This window comes from Gorilla gorilla, chromosome 6 (genome assembly GCF_029281585.2).
Source record: "Gorilla gorilla gorilla isolate KB3781 chromosome 6, NHGRI_mGorGor1-v2.1_pri, whole genome shotgun sequence".
Lineage (NCBI taxonomy): Eukaryota > Metazoa > Chordata > Mammalia > Primates > Hominidae > Gorilla > Gorilla gorilla.
Genome location: NC_073230.2, coordinates 37,597,781 through 37,618,761, shown reverse-complemented (window position 1 = coordinate 37,618,761; position 20,981 = coordinate 37,597,781). Strand labels below are relative to the sequence as shown.

General features: G+C 45.7%; 2 protein-coding genes across 2 annotated transcripts in view; both read right to left on the bottom strand.

Annotated features, from left to right (window-relative positions):
* Positions 1–1,701: 1,701 nt before the first annotated feature.
* On the bottom strand, positions 1,702–13,713 carry LOC115935346 (small ribosomal subunit protein eS27-like). The gene has a single exon (XM_055347268.2). The coding sequence runs from the start codon at positions 10,319–10,321 to the stop codon at positions 9,995–9,997; it is 327 nt and encodes a 108-aa protein (XP_055203243.1). The 5' UTR covers positions 10,322–13,713; the 3' UTR covers positions 1,702–9,994.
* A 1,638-nt stretch (positions 13,714–15,351) lies between these two features.
* MTURN (maturin, neural progenitor differentiation regulator homolog) overlaps positions 15,352–20,981 on the bottom strand; it is a 28,038-nt gene continuing 22,408 nt past the window's right edge. Inside the window, exon 3 of the mRNA XM_004045248.4 lies at positions 15,352–20,693. Within this exon, the coding sequence (XP_004045296.1) occupies positions 20,583–20,693 (111 nt within the window). The 3' untranslated portion in view covers positions 15,352–20,582. The remainder of the gene's footprint in view (positions 20,694–20,981) is intronic.

Sequence of the window (20,981 nt, the reverse complement as noted above, 5' to 3'; positions counted from 1 at the left end):
GGAATCTTTGGGAATGGTCTGTCCTGTGCTAATTACACAGAAGTGCTATTAAGTATTTATTATGTTTTAGGCACAGTGCTAAGTGCCACACACAAATTACTATTTCACTTTCTTCTCACACTGATCCTTTGAGGTAGGAAAAATGATGTCCACATTACAGAAAAGGAAACTGGGACTCAGAAAGTTAGAGTAACCTGCCAAAGTAAAGTTCACTGTTACTAAATGACGAGATCTAATTTTAAAATCATGCTGTTAGCCTCTATGTTATAGGTATTTATGTACATACATACCCATGTATAAGGAATATGTTTTTCAGTGCTTTAGAAGGATATATATGGCCTTTAGTAAGTTTTCAATAAATATTAATTAAATCAATATACAATTTGGGGTCGAGCTAGAGATAGAAAGTCCCAGTTGAGGAGATGAATTGGGGTGGTCCTGGGAACTGGAGTAACTCTTCTGAGGAGCACTGAAAAGAGAGTCTACTCAGTGGCAGCCTGAGAAACAGGCTTGGGAGAAGAGGGGTGCCCGAGACTGAAGCTGGGTTGCTGAGAAGCCACAGCACTGGAATCATCCCTGTGAGAAGTTTTCAGGGAGCAGTGGTGGCAGAGATGGGGCAAGAAGGCTGACACCTGCCATCTTTCCCAGCTGTCACTGCAGGGCACTTTGTTGATCAGGGACTGGGCTGTCTCCACTCAAAGGACTTGGGAGAAGGCAACTCACAGAGAAGGCTGGTGAGGTGGTGGCTGGCGCTCTCCTGCTCCTCTGGCCCGCCTCCTTCCCTACAGTGGCAGTGTTACATACATGGCCAGTTTGCAGGTCTGGGTAGAGAGAGATGATTTACCTGTGGTCTGTGGGGTGCAGGACTGGTTTGAAAGGTGACAGGCATTTTTATCAGCTGCTTTTATAGACAGAACACTGTTTGTTCCTCCATTTATCACTTCAGCTTCTCAGCTTTAAATTGCATTCCGTTTTGGAAACCCATGCTAATTTGCAAGTCCCACTTTTCTATTGTTAAAACCAGATTACTCAACTTCCCTGGCTAAAAGAGTACTTAGTAGAGTCACATGAAGAAAGAACTATCATTGTTCCCTTTTTGTTCAGGCCACAGCAGAGCACAATCATGGAGGATCCAGGATTGCATAGAAGGAAGCAGCCAAGCATTGGAGGTCGACATGCCTGTGCCCAAATCCCACGTGTTATGTCCTGTGTGGGTTGACACTAGGATGGCTGGTGACCTGCCCCTTGTATTCACACCCTGTGTAGTGGGGGTGCCTCCTAAGTGTGGGCTGGCCTAGCAACTTGCTTCTAACCAAAGGTGACAGGGTGTCACTTCTGAGATTAGGTTTCAAGAGATTGTAGCCTCCCTTACAAGCAGATTCTTTATTGCCTTCTCGGATCACACACATTGATAAAGTAAGCAGGCCCATGTGGCAAGGAACTGACAGTGACCTCCAGCCAACAGCTGGCAGGAACTGAGGCCCTTGGTCTAACCGCTCAGATGGAACTGAATTCTGTCAACTGCGGAATGCCTTAGAGGCAGGTCCTTGCCCGGCTGAGCTTCCAGATGAGGCCCCAGCCCTAGCTGACACCTGGATTGCAGCCTCATAAGAGACCCTGAAGCAGAGGATTCTGCAGAGACACACCCAGATTCCTGAGGCACAGAAACTGTGAGATAATAAATGTGTTTTTGCTGTTGTTGTTGTATTTTCTTTTTCTTACCCTGTTGCCCAGGCTGTAGTGCAGTGGCAATCATAGCTCACTGCAGCCTCAAGCTCCTAGGCTCAAGCCTCAGCCTCCAGAGTAGCTGGGACTATAGGCGCATGCCCGGCTAATTTTCTAAAATTTTTTGTAGAGATGGGGTGTTGCTATATTGCTCAGGCTGGTCTTGAACTCCTAGCCTCAAGTGATCTTCCTGCCCTGGCCTCCCAAACTGTCAGGATTACAGGCATGAGCTACGTTACTCGGCCCCAATATGGGCTGTTTCAAGTTGCTAAGTTTATGGTAGTTTGCTAGACTCTAGTGGAAGATAAGACACTTCCCACCACACAACACTCAGTTTTCTCATCTGTCAAGAGGGCAGGATAATAGTAAAAGTGATGCTAATAATATATCTGCCTCTTGGGAATTAAATGAGCAACTGTGTGAAAGACTATACACATGTTGCCGTTGTCCTGGGTTGGAGCTTGAAGAATAGAGTGAGGGATGGGTGGAGTTATTCAGGAGTTGGCAGGGCTTCTCTGCAGCCATGAAGCTTGCAGAAGGGGGATTCAGACAGGATGTCAAGGGAAGGCGAAGTTGGGAGACCCAGAGACCACCAAAGCAGTTCAGCCAGACCAAGCTGGACATTCAAAGGAAAAGCAGGGAGCAGTGCTAAGAATAAGACACAAGGAGTTTTTTATAGGTGCCAGTGATACCGGTGTGTAGGAAGAATCAGTTAGGACCCTATAGTTGTTTAGATTCATAGCAGAAACTGATTTGTGTTAAAGACATTGGAATCCAGGGCTTGGGTGCCCACACACTTGGCTCTGGGCCCCACCCTATCTTATTAATGGGACTCTCCTCCTCATGCCCATACATCCTAGGGACTTGTCTTCAAATGTGGTTCTCCAACCCGGATCTCCTTTCCAAACTGCAAACTCTTCTATCCATCTGCCTGCTCAGCATCTCCACTTAAGATTCTAATGGGCGCCTGACATTTAACACGTCCAAATCTGAATGCCTGGTATTTCCTGTGCACTCTGCTCCAGCTGCAGCCTTCCCCAATTCAGCCTAGTTCTGACAGCTTTACAAGAAACTGGGATGATAGAGGACAATAATAACCTTACAGTGTATATTGTAAAAAATGCAAAAATACAGATGTAAGTATATAGAGTACAGATGGTCTTACAATAGTTCAACTTATGATTTTTTGACTTTAAGATGGTGCAAAAGCAATGCACGTCTCTGAATTCTGAATTTTGATCTTTTCCCAGGCTAGTGCTACGTGGTAAGATTTCAGCTGCCAAGTCAGCCACGCGATCAGGAGCGTAAACAAGTGACACCTTACAGTGTGCTGTATTCAATAAATTACATGAGCTATTCAGCACTTTGTTATAAAATAGCCTTTGTGTGAGATGATGTTGCCCAGGAGTAGGTTAATGTAAGTGTTCTGAGCATGTTTAAGGTAGGCTGGGCTAAGCTATGATGTTTGGCAGGTTGGTTAAATGCATTGTGACTTATGACATTTTTGCTTATGAAGTTGAGGGGCATCTGTATATGGAGTAAAAAATGAAAGTCTCCCTCCCTCCCTCCGACTGTCCTCACCCAGAGGTAACCACTGTGCACAGTGGAAAGTGCAGCCTCCTGGATCTTTTCCATGGCCTTACTTAGAAAAATGAAAATATACATTTTTTAATATAATGTGATTGGCCTACATGTATTGTTCCCCTGATATATTCTTTCCAGATAACCATGTATATTGGAGTTGTTCCCATCTCAGAACCTGTAGCTCTACCTGCAATTACATGCTCATGACTTGGGTTTTCTGCTAGTCTTTCCTTTTTCTTTTTCTGTCCTTTTATTTAAGATTACAAGCAATTTTACACTGACCACTATATCCATAACATGCAATTATTTCTCCAGGATAGATTTTGAGAAGTGGGATTGTGAAGTCAAAGGGTTTGCACATAAAATCTTTAGAGAGACTGAGAAATAATCTTTTAATGTGACCGAGCCAATTTACGTTCCCACCAATAGCGTGTGCCAGTGCCTCCGTGCCAGTGCTGGGCATTATCAATCTTGTAACATTTGCCAGGAATGAGGTCTTATTTTAATTTGCAGTTCTCTAACAGCTAGAGAGCTTGAACACATTTTCATATATTTATTGGCCACTTGTATTTTTTATTCTATGAATTGCCTGTGTCCTTGGTTCATTTTCCTATCGGGTTATTTAATCCCAAATTACTAGTGGAAAATCTGAGGACTGGACAAATTGAATTAACTAGCTCAGAGCCCCACAGCTAGCCAGTGGTGGAGCTGGGACTAAGGCTGGCTCTGTGTTTCTCTACAGTGTACACTCAACCACCAGGCCGGTTATTCTGTCTTCTCAGGTATAGCCAGAGTTAACTAATGAATGGAAACCTAAAGGCTGCCTAAGGAAGCTAGTATCACTCACCCACAGAGGGGTAGCCCTTCCTGCATTTATCTGAGACAGCCCAGCTCTATGTTGCAGCTCTCTCGTGGGTTTTGGGTGCCACCAGCTAGGCCTCGGGAAATGGGAGGATTCCAGGGGAGGCTGGGTCTGCAGGAAGGAAAGGCCTCCCCATCAGACCTCCTGGCCAGCCACTGTGACTGTGCCCTGCAATGGCCCTGGCTGCCCGTTCTACTGCCTTTTGTGGTTACATTCCCCTAACGACTCAGGCAGCCACTGCTAAATTACCACCTATGGCTTGTGGCCATTTCCTTACTAAGCCAACTGGAGCAAGACGGTCCTGGCCTCTTGGTGCAATTCATTTTCCAAAATCCAAACCTAAAACTCCGGACTGCTCCCTGGGTTTGGCAGAGCTCAGCTGTAAACGAGGAGAGGGAACATACAGGCAGCTGCTGCTACTGTCAACTCATCTGACATCATGCCAGGGCCGCTCTACCATTGTGTGCAACAGAACAATGCCTTCTCTGGCAGAGGAGGCTTGCAGTCTTGCCCCTTGGTGTCTGTCAGGGACTTGGCCGACTTCTCAGCAGGCCAAGAGTGCTGTGTGTGGCCCAGGAATGCCTTCTCTATAAATAGAAGTCTTTTGCTGTGCTTCCAATGGGCTGGCAGCCTGAACAGCATCAGCATCATGTTGTACATTCTGCACAGGCCCAGCTGTGGGCGCAATGGTGCAAGATAAATCCGGGAGAGGAGGTGGTGCTGTTAGCAGGCAGCTGTTCAAATCCCATAGCCTGGGGCCACCACAGACCAGCACTGGCAGCTGCAGCTAGCTTCACGGGGAGTCCAGGCAAGTCAGAGATTTTGTTTGCCTGGCAAGAAAATGAATTTGAATCATCACTCGAGACTCACTGCCCCATCTTGGGCACAGATTCTAGTTGTCTGTGCACACAAGTTACAATGACTTGGGCTCCCTGAAGTTAACACACACCCTGCCAGGAGGAAGGACAAGTGGAATCTGGTCCCAGTCAGAACCCAGTCTGCCACCCAGACTCTAGGAAGGTGTCAGAGCTCTATTACAGTTCTCTCAAATCCAAATTCCCATTCCCATCTTTCAGAATAGCAAGGAAATGCCAATTTCCAATGGGGTTTGAAGCAGAAGGGTCAAGTCTATGGTTAGGGTGAACACACGTGGTCACTAAGGCCTGCCTGAACAGTCACCAGGGAGAAGGGCAGGCCTGCCAGTCAGTAGAGGGAGAATGTGTCACAGCAGTAATGAGAAGGGAGGTACGAATCCAGAAGTAGGAAAGGAACACCAATTAGAATGAAGTAACTGGAAAAGGAAAGCAGATGGAAGCGAAAAACAAATAGGGTTTTGTATTAGTCAGTTCTCACTGCTATGAATAAATACCTGAGACTGGGTAATGTATGAAGGAAAGAGATTTAATTGGCTCACAGTTCCACATTACTGGGGAGGCCTCAGGAAACTTACAATCATGGCAGAAGGCAAAGGAAAGGCAGGCACCTTCTTCACAGGGCAGCAGGACGGAGTGAGTGCCAGCAGTGGAAATGCCAGAGGCTTATAAAACCATCAGATCTCATGAGACTCACTTATCATGAGAACTGCACAGGGGAGGCCGCCCCCATGATCCAATTACCTCCCCCTGGTCTCGCCCTTGGCACTTAAGGATTATGGGGATTATGGGAATTACAATTCAAGATGAAATTTTGGGTGGGGGACACAGCCAGACTATATCAGGTTCTGAAGGCACAGAGTCTCAAAGGCCAGCTGTGCCAACCACTTTCATGGAGTCAGTGGCCCAGCACCAGTGGACCGACCCCGGGAGATCTTCAGGAACCTGCCCTACTCCTTTGGGGATCATGAAATCGTGGTGCCTGATGGCAGATGATGAGGATTCATCAAAGATTCTTAGATAGTGTTTGAAAAAAAGCCTCATCATTCCAGGCTTCCGGTGACTCAGAGCAGTGAGCAGGAGCCTGGATGTCCACAGTTCTAGATGTGAAAACCTAGGTGACTTCATTAAAGAAATGCCACCCCAAGCTCCCACCTCTGCCTGGGAGGCACATAGAGCATTTTTCTGCCCCTAGGCCACCCCACTGGAATGGGGCAGTTTCAGAATCTTCCCAGAGATGGTGCAGAGGCAGGCAGCCTTGGAAAAGCTACACCAGTGACCTGAACACCAGTGACCTGAAAGTGCTCTTGTGCCCGGGACAGCCTCTACCTTAGGTTGGAAAGCAGGCGGGGACACAGCACATGTTCTTGCCTTCCCACTAGAATAGTCTAGGGCTGTGTCTGCTTCATGACTTTCCAATTGGCTGATGACACTTTCTGGATGGTCATCTAGGGATCATGGGGTAGGGGCACAGAGACCTGTACCATCCACCCCCTCCAGTTGCTATTCCCTGATATACCTGAGAATCTCAGAGACTTACCAACCACATGCCCCATTGTTGGAGACCTGAGGTCCAGGGAAGGGGCATAGGAGCTTGCATTTCAGATGCTCTGACTTCCAGCACCTGCCACTCAACACATGAATGAGAGTGCACTGCTCTGAGAGTGAAGCAGCCTTCCCATGTCCCCCCAGAGAAAGAGTAACACTGCCTTTCATCTCCCCATGACCCATTCATTCATTCATTCGACAAAGGTTTCTAGAAGGCCAGGACTGTGTAAACACTGGGGATTCTGTGAAGAACAGGACAAACAGAGCTTTGCCTTCATAAGGTTTATGATCCACTGGGTGGACTGGCAAGAAACAAGCAAACAAAGAAATGAGTACAGAATGACCTATTTAGATAATGACATCTGCCTTCTTCTGAAGTGTAATCCTCAACTGGCCAACCTGATGGCATAATTATATCATGAGAGTGCAGCGAATTTCTGGGAGTCCTCTGATTCAGTCTAGGCTCACTGTTCCCTTTGCAATACTTTCATCTCCTTCCTGTTGGGGCCAATAGATGTACCAAGGGTAGTGTCGTCATTTTTCTACGCAATCAAGCATGCAGCCAAATACAGCTTGGCCTCTGCTCATTCATATCCCCTAAATGTCACAGAAGCAATGTGACATCCTATGATGAGAGACCATGCTTTGGAGTCAGGCACAACTAGCTGCCCCCAGCTCTGTCACCATGTGAGCTTAGAAGAGAGACTTTTTTTTTCCAACTTTTGAGATGTTAATGGAGATCACTGTGGCATCTGTACAAGGATTTTATCTTTATGGAATGAGATGTGTTAGGATCATGAAGGAATTTTGCCCAGCTCCTGGCACCCAGTCATGTTGTGATGAATCTTGGCTCCCTGTAGACATGGTGAATGACATGGTGAGCCTGGAGGCCGGCTCAACCCAGAGTTTCTTAAAAGTGTTGTCCATGAACCACCTACATGAGGACGGCCTGACATATTTGTAAACTGTAAACCTGGAGTACTTGTAAACTTGCAGCTTCCTGTGTCCAGATTCTGTCTCCAGATTCTGGAGCGCAGCCCAAGAATCTGCATGTTTCACAGCACCACCCCTCCGCTCTGGCCCCACCACCAGGTGATTCTTAGGAGCCTTAAAGTTTGAGACTTGCTGGCCTTGATTGGTGGGCCAGGCTTTTGTTACCCTGAGGGTCAAGAAATCACTTTTTAATGGTCAACCCTAGCAAAAGAGCTTTCAGAGGTGTAGAGAGTCACCTGACCCACAGCCTCCTCACCAAAGTACTTCTGTGTGGGAAGGGAGACTTTCAGGAGTTTAGCATTCCTCTGCCCTGGCTAAATCCCCTCCACTCAGCACCTTAGGGCCACCCAAAGGAATTACCCACCCTATTTCAGGGGGATGGCAAGACCCAGCTAATGTTGTTTCTGGACATATTGGTATGTCAGGAGGGTGGATCTGCCAGGAGCTTCCTTATAGGAGGACCCAAGGAGCCTCAGTGGGCAGAGCTCATCCTAAGAAAAACATGTCAAGCTCACAAACTGGGTTCATGGGTGACAATGGCAAGGCTGGATGAAAAGGAGATTCTGGCTCTGTTACTCAGAGCAATGTCCAACTGTTTGGACTCATGCCCCTTTGGTGAGTGGCTGGAATGAAAGATGAATAAAAATGGAGAGAGCTGTCACTGGGGCATCACTCATTGCTCATTGGTGTGGCACTCTCTGTGGTCACTGGCAACAGCACCCTGGACCACACACCCAGGTCCTCATTGCCTCATGCTGGCAGCCTCAGGGTAAACACTGGTGGGTAGTGGCAGGAAAGTGGGCTTCTCTGGTGGGTGACCTTGTGCCCCTCTGTGGGCTCTGGCAAACCCACTGCCATTATGGAGTTCTGCAGCATCAGAAGAGAGGCTGTGCATTAAAGCCAGGGAGAACACCCGGTGCCATAGAAGACGAACTTGGGAAGCACACGAGTCAGCCCCTGAGGACCACCTCCCGGAATATTTGGGAGGAATACGAGAAGGGCTGGGAATCCCCAAAGTACGCGTTAGAGTCACAGAAATGTGAATTTGTGAGTTGATGTCACTCTCTTCTTACCCCCCCAGGCTGGTGTGGTTTCGGGAAGATGGATGATATCAGCAAATGTTCTGAGGTTGGGAAACAGGATTAGTCACCTGGCCCAAGAGGATGAATTCCCTAGTTTCTGTCTCCTTGGTGACATCACTGCTCCAAAGCGTAGCATAAGATGGTGCCGGATGAAAAGTTCTACTTCTAGAGTTCTCATAAAAGTGCCATTATTTTGTTGATGGATTAAGAGGCCAAGGTCACTGTATTTCCCAGGAGCTTCCCTGTCCACTCCACATAAGGAATGCTCTTCCTCAGCAGTGGGCAGGCAGGACTGTCCTCCAGGGAGACAAATTCCTAGCGGCAAGCAGCATACCCGGCTCGGTGTTTTACTTTTATCAAAATCCTATCTGTAGTCACCAACACTAGCTTTCAGATTGAATTTTTCAAGAGCATGTGGCCAATTGTGTCTGTGTTCTTCCACAGTTTAGGGGTATGGGGTCAAATTAGGGTTTGAAAAGCACCCCAGGGAATATTCTTTCATGTGCTAAGCAAAGGCTTGGCCAGAGTTCTGAAGAGCCGAAACCCTGCGAATGGATTTGATGAGTTCATTAGCATCGAGCGAGATGACAGTTTTGGCTTGCTTCTGAATGACAGGTTTTTTTCAAAAGCTTGTGAGGTGAACATGGAGAAGATGCTTCCCACCCACCAGGGAGGCACTGGTTTGTGCTTCCAGAATCAAATCACTATCTCACTTAGCCTTGCTTGTAACCAATTACAGGAGCTATTTGGGAGCTGGCCAGGGTCAGAAACAGAGTCTTTGAAGGAAGGGGATATCAAGAGAGATCAGGATAACTTTAGCTGTACCATGAAGCATAACCCACTCCTCAGCCAAACCACCAGTTTTAGCCTGGGGATGCGAGATAGGCAGGAGAGTAGCAGACGATGGGAGAAAGCAGATCGGATCATGGCCTTTGTGAGGGTTTTGGTCAACTTTCCATAAACAGGACCAAAAGTAAGCGTGGCAAAGAATGGCTAAGCCATCTTCCACCGAGAAAACTTGGCCAGGTGAGCAACGTATGCTTCTACCCAAGTAAACTGGTTGGCCCAAAGCCCCTGGAGTGAAATCTCCACAAAACACCAAAGAAACAATCCATGTGCGTTGAGATGACTTCATCCCTTTCCCTTTTTTGACTCCCTCTTCCTCACTCTCCCCACACATCATCCTAACAGGAGGAAGGAAAAGGACTGCTTAAGCATCCAGGGTTCTCTCCAGCCAGAGCTGCCACGGAAAGCCAGCTGGCAAACAATGCGGGCTAAACAAGAGTCATTTTTCAGATGGCGATTTTTCTCAGAGTACAGTTTGAAAACTAAGGCCACTTGGAAATATGAAGGGCATGTTTTGTATTTCCCAGAATGTGTGTATGGGGATGGTATCTCATTCTTCTTCCCTTAGAGTGCTTTCTGTGCTGCTTCCTCCTACAGGAACGTCCTTCTGTGGGTCTTGCTTTTCCTCCTGTGCGCTGGCAGAGAGAGGATGGTGGCACGGCCAACACACGTTTGTGACTGAAGACCATGGTGATTTTGTAGCATCCTGGGTATTTCACATCCATGAAGTAGGAACGGAGGCTCTGCCCTGGGTGCTGCTGCTTGGGTCTCCTTTTCTGGAGAGGGATGAAGACCTCGGTGAGAGGCATGTTCTTGTGGGGAGGTCATCGCTGCTGGGAAGGAGAGGACATGCTTGTCGTCTAGTAAAGGCCTTGATGACACCCCATATTAAATTCAGGGAATCAACCTCTTTATTACAAAGTGCTCCACATCAGGCAAGGTGGGAGAGGAGAGAAGGGGGGGAGCGTGGGGTCTGCTGGGACAGACAGACCCAGGCCAGCTCTCCCAGATGCATCTGATGAGGTGAAAGCATCCACCCAGAGTGGCATCACCCAGAGTGAGACTTGAGGGGGGACTGTACATTTCATGTCCTTTCCCGTTACTGGATTTACATTTCTGACTTTAGGGAATACTGAAGTAAAATTTTTAAATTCTGACTTTCCAGATCTATTCCAAAGTTGATTCTGCACAACAGTTTGTACTTTTTTTTTTAGCCCCTTGTAGCCCCAGGCTCAAAATGCCCCCTAACATTCCTGAGTAGAAGAAACTAAACATCTAAATGACCAAAGTCATGCAGGAAGGCACGCATCAGATCCAGAAACCCAACATGCATTTATCACATGACACTGCCTCCTCCTCTTTCCAAACCTGTGCAGCTCTATGCTCCTTATTTTTGTATTTCCAAAGGTTTGTTTTTGACTCACCTTTCCTGCGTTCCTTTCTCTCATCCGTGCATCATTTGGAAAACACAAAAGTGCTGCTCCTGAGGTTTAGCACCCTCTCCCTGTAGCCACTCACCAGCAAGCCCACTCTCCCATGGCAGGACCTGGAGCCTGTCATTCGGGAACTATGTGATAGCACTTAGAATCTTAGAAGCAAGAACAGCAGATTTGGGGTGCCTGCATTTCTTATGGGATACTGATCTGGACAGCTTTTCTTTCCCATAGGAATGGAGAAAATGGTGGCAGAGATGATCCAAACAAGCTGATGAGCTTCAAAGAGAATTGTGTTTGCCTTTGAAATGGGGTCTCAGATTTGCACTTATTCCTTCTGCACAATAGCACGACAGTCATCCAGCAGTGGCGGTGGTATTGAGGGTGTTTGTGCACGCTGCCTCTGCGTGGAGCAGGAAGGCAGGCTAGAAATGTATTTGGATGGCTGAGGGGTAGGGCCACAGACTGGAATCCTTGGTGTGGGATGGTGACTCAATGGCATGTTACCACACATCAGCAGACGAAGAGAGCTTTCTTCTTGCTCCCAGGCCTCCTCTTGACTAGACAATGCATTTCTGCTGCTGGTTGCTTCAAGGTAACTCTGAGTAAAAGCCCCTTCGCTATGAGGAGGGAGACACTTAGAGGAGTCTGTAACACCCTTGTAAAGAGCTCCTCAGGGAACAAGATCTAGAAAGAAGGGTACAGAATGGAAAGCCAATTGGTTGTTTCCCCAGCCCTGCCCCCATCTGAGGATCCTGTTTTATAAACTTGTCGCCCCGGTTCTTCCAGTCACTTTCAAAAATCTTTGTAAGTACATGGATACCAGAAAAAAAATGTGTCTGCTATTATCCTAAACCACTCTGCGCGGCCAACCTGACCACAGGCAAGGCAAATAGCTAGGGAAATGCTCTCTTCACTCCATCTGTTCTCAGGCAACCATGGATATTAGCAGCATGCACTGCGTGAAGTATACGGGCAGGCAGGGCCTCTGTGCTGTGGTGTGAAAAAAAATCATAGATTTCAGTAAACGTAAGACCAACACCCATGACATTCATTATTCAGCAGAGTAGTTAAGAGTTCTGAAACCAAACTGCCTGGGTCCAAATCCCAGCTCTGGCACTTATTAGCTGTGTGATCTTGTGAGAGTTACTTAGATTCTCTGTGCCTCAGTTTCCTCATCTGTAAAAAGAGAATATCAACCATAATATCTACCTTGTAGGATTGTTGGAAGGATTAAATGAGTTAAAAGAAACTTAGTACAGTGTGTGGTACTTAGCAAGGACTACATAAAAGTTTGTTACAAAAAAATTTTTGTATGTAATAGCACACACAGGTGGGGGGCATATTTACTCAGCACTGTTGGCTTCACGACAAAACAATTGAAAAGTCATCAGAATCAGACTGTTCCATGCTTGCAAAGAATACAGCCCATTCTCACGAGGATCCAAACCCAGCATTTTGAAATCTAATAGTACTAGTGAAATCGCTGTCATGCCACTAAGTGCTAAGATGTTAAGACTGGGCTTCCATCGTGCCTGTGACATATTTGTTGTCCTTTCCACCAATGTATCTTCTCAGTGAGTGAAAGAACCTCAGGGTCCAAGGCTCATCTAATCACCCAGCAGAGTAACTGTCAATACTATTTGTGTTATGGGTCAAGCCTTCCTTAGTAGACAGGAACAGTAAACCCTGAACAGAAGGGGCAAGGGAAAGAGAAGGGAGGAAAGCCTTTGTATTGTTTCCCCTTCCTATTCCTTGTTGGGCCAAAATGAAACCCCGGGGCAACACCAGGAGCCTCTGTGGCCTCCCAAGGCTGCCTGTGGTTTTGGACTTGAATTCCGGTGGTCTGTGAAGCCTGTGGCCATCACTGCACAGTGCTCTTGGGTCTTGTACTTTGGGGATCCACGGGTATGTCTGCAAGTTTTTAGGGGCTCCCAACTATCTCAGTTCTGGCCAGACCTCCTGAAGACGCTCAAATCCTCCCCCAGCCCACCCCTGATCTGTGCAGGCTTCAGGGAGCCAGATATGGATTCTAGGTAGAAACCTGTGTTCCCTGATGTTCGACTGGAAGTTGCAGAGTTTAACAGGCTACGGGCTAACAAATATTTTGAAAGGCCTTGGAACACCCAGCATCCTCCCACCTTGCTCCAAGCAAAATGCAATGTGCCTTCCATCTCATCTTCGGCATTTCCCCAGCCCTTCTCAGCATGAGCTAAATGCCACACTTCATCGACCGGTCAATAAGTCATGTTTATCGAACTGACACTGTGTGACGCAGGGGTGTGGGAGCTGCAAAGATGGGTGAGCAGGGAAAAAAACAACCCAGTCAAATGTTAGGGTTTATGTATAAAGAAGAAGGCTCTTCACTTCTCTTTCCCCAGCCTGGACATTCACCAACCCTCCTTTCCCAAAAGCTCCACAAGGAGATGGGCATCATGATTACCCTGAACTCAAAAGCCCTTTCTTTATGTGGTGCTGACCTCTAGAGGCTTCTAATTAAAAAGCATCCCAAAGGGCCAACTTAATTTTACTGCTGGTTTTTACACTGTACATTGTTGCCCTATTTCCCAACAAAATAAGGATAAAATATGTTACTTTAAATGATCCCTAAAAAAATGCCTACCTTGTTCCTTGACTGCCTAATTAAAACTTGCCCAGATCATTACAAATGTCACTGTTTACTCCAAAAAGGAAAAAAGGAGGGTTAGAGATAGGGAAAGTACTTCAGTTTTTTTTTGTTTTTTTTTTTTTTGTTTTTTTTGCCTATTGTGGTCCTAAGAGGAAAGCACAGTGCCAGCTTTTTCAGGATGCATTTCTTGAGTTTCCAAAGGGCCAAGTCTGCTAAACAGAGACAGGAATGTTCATTCACTCTGATTTGGCAGGGCACAAGGCAAAACCACCCCGACACTCAGGTACACGGACAGCAAGTCCACTTTGTCCAGCCCCGGTGTGGCGTCCAAATGCTGGGTGGTGGGTCTGGTTCTGTTTATTTTGTTGTCCTTCAACCCATACCTGTACACAAAGAACTCTATGACAATGGAGGATCCCACTCGGCCCAACTTCACTATGGAAACAAGGCTCATTTCTAAAGGGAGTGAGACTGTTGATTACATCCCTAAGCTGAACACCCCAATTTTATTTTGTTGTAGTTCTGACTCCTTATTACTTTCACGAAGGGAAGGAAGGTGTGGGAAGGCAGGAGAAAACATGCAGGGACATAAGCATTTGGGCTAACACACAGCCACGATATCAACTGGCGTCTTCAATTCTAAAAGGGATCCTAGGGGAAAGGGCTTCAGAATCCCAGAAGGACAGTTTTGCCAATCCTGGCCGCCCCACCCTGGTTTTGTGAGTGTTTCCATTATAACTGTGCTTCATGTCCTCTCTACCGACTCCTGACTCCCCTAGACAAGTCAGGGCTAGTGACCAAAGGGAACTCGGGGACAAGTCTCCCACTCTTTATTTTTACAGATGAGGAAACAAAGCCGGAAGTGGGTGGGGTGGGGAGGGGACATGCCTAGGGCCACAGTCAGCCCAGGAGGAGTCTGGGCTAGAACCTCTTGCCCTCAGCCACTGATTTCAGAATGATTACACGGGGGAAATGTGGGTATTTTTAACACCAGTCCCTGCACTTAAAGGGGCCAACCTGCATTTTATAAACTCTATCTGTGAGACGGATACAATAACTGTAACGAAGGAAGTCCATAAGTAAGACTTCGCCTGCCCCCACTGCTGCACCACGAGCAGGGTTGGGACTGCTGACACAGAGCTCACCACTTGAGTACAATCTCTAACAGCCACATCGAAAACAAAGGACCACACACTATCGAACATACACACAAGCCTTTATGCTGTGCCTGTAAAGCAAAACTCAAATCTAATCGAATCTAATGGGTCTCTCTATGGAGACCCATTCATTTGGAGAAAGAAACTGGCTCTTAATCAAATAATAGAACTTACCATCAACTTCCAGATGAGTTATTTAAATGCCATGTTTGGTGAACAAATAACCGGGAGGAAGGTGGTGGAGACATGGTGTCATGTCATAGAATGACCACAGAATACAGATTTCTAATTAATGCCAAAAAGAATTCCTAAGTAGGCTAGAAAAAATAGGGCTCTCAAACACAAAACTAAAGTATTGGTTCAAAGAAGTAGAAAATTACTAACTACCAGTTATAGCGTCAGAATAGACATATGAATGCATCACACAGAAATGATTAATCTTTGAACAATGGCAGTGTTTCATGTTACCAGCTCCTCCCTCTCTTCCCCCAGCCTCCTCACAAACAGCAACCACACAGCGAGCTGCCTGTCCTTTACTCTTTGCTCTTCATTTATAAGCCACATTAGGTGTCCTTTGGGACCAAACATTGTGAAGGCAGAAAAAAAGAGGCAAACACCACCAGAGTTTGAAAGGCTCTTTAATAGCAAGCGAATGGTAATTACATGGTCGGATGAGGTCCTCACTCTCAGGGGAGGGAGGAGGGAGCAGAGGTGGACAGGGTGCAGTATAGGATTTACACTGTTTGAAGCATCTAACGAAGGGCAACAGTTTTTGGCAACCCAATTCACAGTTTTGTAATTTACAAGAGATTTCTTTGAAAGGAAATAGGAAGGCAAAGAAAGCACACATACCCTACCGGCAACACTTCTTGCCTAAAAAAAAAAAAAAACAACCAAAAAACAAAAACCCAAAACCCAACAACTATTCCTTGCTTTTGCTTCTTGTGTAGATGACTAAATTTTGCTCTCATGCTCAAATTAAGACTGGATCATGGATAGTGAAGATCTGCCCTAGCATTGAAGATTTACTTCCTCCTCTTCAGAGCTGACATTTGTACTGCGCACTACTCTTATCTTTATCTGCCTAGGTGTCAGAAGGGGCTTAGTAAAAAATGAAACTTGAGAAACAAAACAAAACAGAAAAACAGGGAAAGGCAGTTTACAAGGAACAGACTGTCAGCTTTCTGTCTGGTATCAAACAACTTGAATACAGCTCTAAGTAAATTAAAACATTTATTTTTATGTGGCCTGGCATCTACTTTTAATCGCTTGTGCCTATTCAGCCTTACAGTGCTTTAAATGGGGTTTCTAACATGAAATGCTCATGGGTACTATATTTTCGTAATCCAGATTTAAATAAAAATATAAAAGACAACATATTATTTAACAATTTGCCCAGTGAGCAGAAGCTATAGATATTTTACCATGGACACCCATTGCCATGGACACCACAGGCTACCAGCATTCTGGCAGGTTTCAGAATTACTCTCTATAAAATCTAAAAGACTTCAGCTTCTTGTGTCATACCTGTTATCACCAAACTGGGAGAAGTGACTGGGTCTTTATGAAAAAGGATCAGTTTTTAATTCAAAGAAATTTTAGGCTTCTCCGAAGACTGGGTGATCAGCAATGGCATCTCTTTGGAGCTAACACCCACTGCAGGGGAGAGGGGTCTGTGATCGCTTAAGCATTAATTGTGCTCTTTCTACAACCTTGAAGCACAGTGAGGAGGTTGGCCCTGCTCTCTGGCCTGGAGGGGCACTCCTGCTTCCTCCCCGCTGCCAAGGACACCCAAGTTTGCTTTGTGATTTACCTGCCAGGTGCCTGGAGCCCCTCTCAGATCTGCCTGCATTTGGGAAAGACAGGCTTCTCAGGCTGGCAGCTGGTTTTACTGAAGGAAAGAGCCCCACCAGATAAGCAGGGTTCGTGTTGGTCTCCTTGGCTGGGGGGCACTTTTAAAGTGGCAAAGCCATGCCAACACAAGGCATTGCCTCTCAACATACAGTCAGTTCCTTTGAGGAAAGCAGGCCCCCAGTGAGACAGCCGTGAAAATGAAAACAGTTTTCCTGGGGCTCAGGTGGTAACTGTCAGACCCCAACTCTCCCATTCTCCCTTATTCATCTCCTCCCACCCCAAGTTAAGTCCCGCCTATTCCTTCATGCCTCTCTGTAAGAAATCAGATCTGTTCATACCAGTGTCCCAACTTGTGAATTTTAACATGCAAAGCCTATTCCTAAAATATAAATTCCAATGACACTTGGGACCACAGCTCCCCTAGGTCCACGTACATTGTGCTCTTATGAAACAGAAACAATATTCAGAAATATATTGTGCTAGAGACGGTTTCTGTTTATACATGAAAGATGACAGCAACTATAAAGGAGAGAAGTTTTCGTTGAAGTACACTGGAAACCTAATTCTGGCACCAGGACACAAGGAGGATCCCTACATAAGAGACTTTTCACGCTCTGCCTGTGGAAAAACAAATTGCACCATGTGCTGCTTTGGGCCTGGGAGACAGGAGTGGACACCTGAGTGCAGGTGAATCCACAGTGGTGACAGGCACTACACGGGGCCTCACCTCCCTCCCTGGCTCCGTACTTCACTCTGATTCCTTGACGTCTGCTCGATATGGTGATCAGGCTGCGGAAACCAGGCAGCCATAAGAACAATGTCTCTAGGATTCACTCAAACCCAGGATCACGGTTTTGTAATGTTATCAAGGCATGATTTTGGATTTCAGAGCTGGCCCAGTGAACAACAAGCAATCAAGCATTCCTCATTCTCTCTCTTTCTCTCTCTCTCTCACATATACACACACACTCTTTCTTTCTCTCTCACTTTACTTTCACTGTCACTTTCTCTCTACTGGATAACAGGGCAAAAAGTAACTGGCACTCATCTTTCACTTTCTTCCAGCTATTCTTCCTACACATCTCTCACTCTCTGTAAGTTAAACATACACCACTTCCAAAGCCCCAGTCTGCCACAGCACAAAGAAAAGCCATGTCTCCACAGGCAGAGCATGCACAGCTGAGATAAGTCCTCTGGGGCCTCACCTTTCCCTTTCCTCTAAGGAAGAGAATTTCATCAGCCCCATGAGATCGAGCCCTCAGGGGCTTGGGCACTCACAGACCAACATGTTCTAAGGTAGTGCGGGGGTCAGCATCCTAAAGGCAGCACCTTGGCAAGATCCCACATGTATTTTCTTCTCAAATCCCTAAAAGTTTCCTTGACTGTTGCTCCTTATTCACACACACACATAAGGCAGGCACAGAAGGGCAGTGTTTACAGCTGGAAGGGCAAATGCCCCTTGTTCACAGACCAGTTAGACTTGTCAAGGTCACACAGTCCTTGGCCGACTTGAACTAGAACCCAGGTGTCTCTCCTGCGTCCAAGGTCAACACTCCTCCTCCCACACCGCTGCCACCTCCTGGTGAGTAAATGTGTAAGTCTGTGAAGGGTCAGGGATGTGTTTCACCATGGAACCATTTCCATAACAGAAACCACAGGCTGCCAGGCTCACTGACTGCAGCTTTGCACCATGCGCAGCCCTGCTTAGAGCAGCCACAGCGCAGGAAGAAGTGAGTGTGTGGGCAAGTGTGTGAGCACGAGAAGGGATGTGTACCCATTCAGAAAAAGGAAGTTTTAGAAGAAACAATTCGATCTGCTAATGCTGTTTGGGATTTTGCTATGGAAATTAAGTAACATACAGACATGTTCTCTGTCTCCTACCCCTGGTGCAAAACAAAGCCCAGAATTCTCATCAGCCCACAGAATGGCCGAGTCTATCTCCACTCAATTTTTATAAACAGAGAACATTAACATGATAATACCAACATGTATTTGGTCAAAGTCTAAATACTTTTTTGATAAAATACATTTTATGTTAATGTCCATTCCATTTCCAAACATACGTAAATTTAGATTTTAAGCTTCAACGTATAAAATTTCAGTTTACCTTCCAATGGAGCAAGCTAGTGAAGCTTCCTCATTTCACTTGCAGAAGTCATTCTTGCGGCTTACTGCATTAAAATGGAGGTTACGAAACCTGGGCGACACCTATGTAATACACAGCTCACAATCACCTTTGCTCATGAATGGAGCCAATCAGAACACAGGCAGGGCTGCAAAGGGCAGAATATGCTCACCCCAATGGATGAAACACTAAGTTGTGTTTTACTAATAGGCTACTTGGAAGGAAATTCATTTTACTTGAAATTAACCTTTAGTATGACTTTTCAAGAAAAGAACACAAAGTGGGTACTGAAGCACAGATGGAAATCACTGTACTATTATTTTACCCGATGACTTAAAACTGGAGTACGCTGTTTTACCACGAGCAGCCGAACTCCTCACAGCACCAATCAATTAAACAGAAAATGTCGAGACAATCAGGTTTACACCGACATGCCTGGAAGATATACAAGACTCCCATAAGTTCTGTGGCCTCTGCTGCTACTGCTTGTTTTTAATTCAAAACTTTCACAACCTAACAGGCACATGTGTGACTGTTTAAACGTACCCACTCCAGATGCTAGGTTTAATCTAGTGTTGTAAAGGAGGCATTCCGCATCCTAGGTTAACTAAAACCAGGGATGCAGAAGGGTCCAGGAATAATTCCATGTTAGCATTACAAAGGATGTCCCCAGTAAGTAATTGTTGGCTAAATGATAACAGCAGTATTTCCAGTTATTACAGAAGTTGTTTCTGTGAGTTGTCTGAGTATCTTGATTATTAAAACGTTCCCTGTTAACCAAGCTAACCCACGATTAAAAGATTCCTACCTTCATGTCCCTTTATAAATACACCACAATTAAGTCCCTCGAAATATGTGATTAAATTTTTAAATAAATTACACAATGGAATCCTTTTTTTTGACTCTTTTTTTTAAATAAAAGACTTAAAAAGTAAAGAAGGATTCTATCATATTTTTAAAAACTTTTAATCCTGGTTTACTTTTCTAACAAATTTATCTATGGCTTCAAAGTTTAAGTGGCACTTGAATTCTGGATGTTTTCATGATTTAACAAGTGGCCATCTCATTAGAAAGAGAGAAGGTAAAATGTTTCATTTTATACGTGGGACGGCTTATAAACAGCTTTAAAAATCAATAAATTATATCTTTCACCCCATCTATATTTTCCACTATAGACTTTAAAAGTGGCTTTGGAATTAGCATGTTTTGAAACAGTCGAACAAGCAAGTAACATTTACACCTAACCACGAACCAGTCGCTACATACCCAGGTAACTCGGTAATGGCAAAACACTTAAAGGCTTCTGGGCCTCTCTTACCCTCTTAGTCCAAAGCTAAGTGATTATCCTTTCCTGCCCTTGTATTTGCACTTGTGCAGTTTAATAACTAGATATTAAAATTCATGCTTTATAAGCAAAACCTTTCACTTACGGACACTTAAAAAGTACATAAAAAGTGCAGACTGCATTTCTTCTCTGCCATGCTTTCCCTCAGTAAGGTCACCTGTGAGGACTCAAAACATATCCTTAATACATTCAGAGTTCTCTACATTCGAGTCAGCGAATGTTAATTCTCCAACATAAACTTAAGAGAATAGTCAGCCACAAAATGGACTCTAAATTCAAAATGGCAAAGGCTACCAAGACAACTCCATAGAAACCCCACTGAAGCGGGAGTGAAATTCAGGTCACTTCTGAGCAAAGCTCATCACAGATATTTTGTGGTCGTTAAAAAGGTATTTCATTTTAATTTGGATGCTGGGAGCCAGATGTCCTATTTCGAAGTGCTAATGCAAAATGCTAACCCAGGAGGGGCAGTGACCCCACCTAGGTTACTGTGGGGCTCACTCTCCTTCTCAGGGGAGCCCCCAGATTTACTGCTGGCTGACCCCCATCTGGGGGTGGTCCGCCTCTGGCTCCTCTTCTTCCACGTCAGCACTGTACTCTTCAAATGCATCGTCATCTGCATCCGGAAGCCCCAGTAACTACAGGGAGAGAACAAGAGAAAAGCAGCTGTGAGCGCCAAATGGCCCACAGGCAGGAAGACAACCAAAGGCATCGGATCCACGTTAAATAGTACTTAACCCAGCAGCTGCAGACTTCCCCGTCAACCACCCCTACAATGATTTTCATAAACTTGTTAGACGGAAATGTCAATCTTTCAATGGATTAGTGCCCAAAGGGCTAGGTTTTACTGGGGAGCCTGGAGAGTCTCTATTTTTAAGTATCAAAATGTGGCACCACATATGCACAGAGAGCTAGCTATGTGCCCA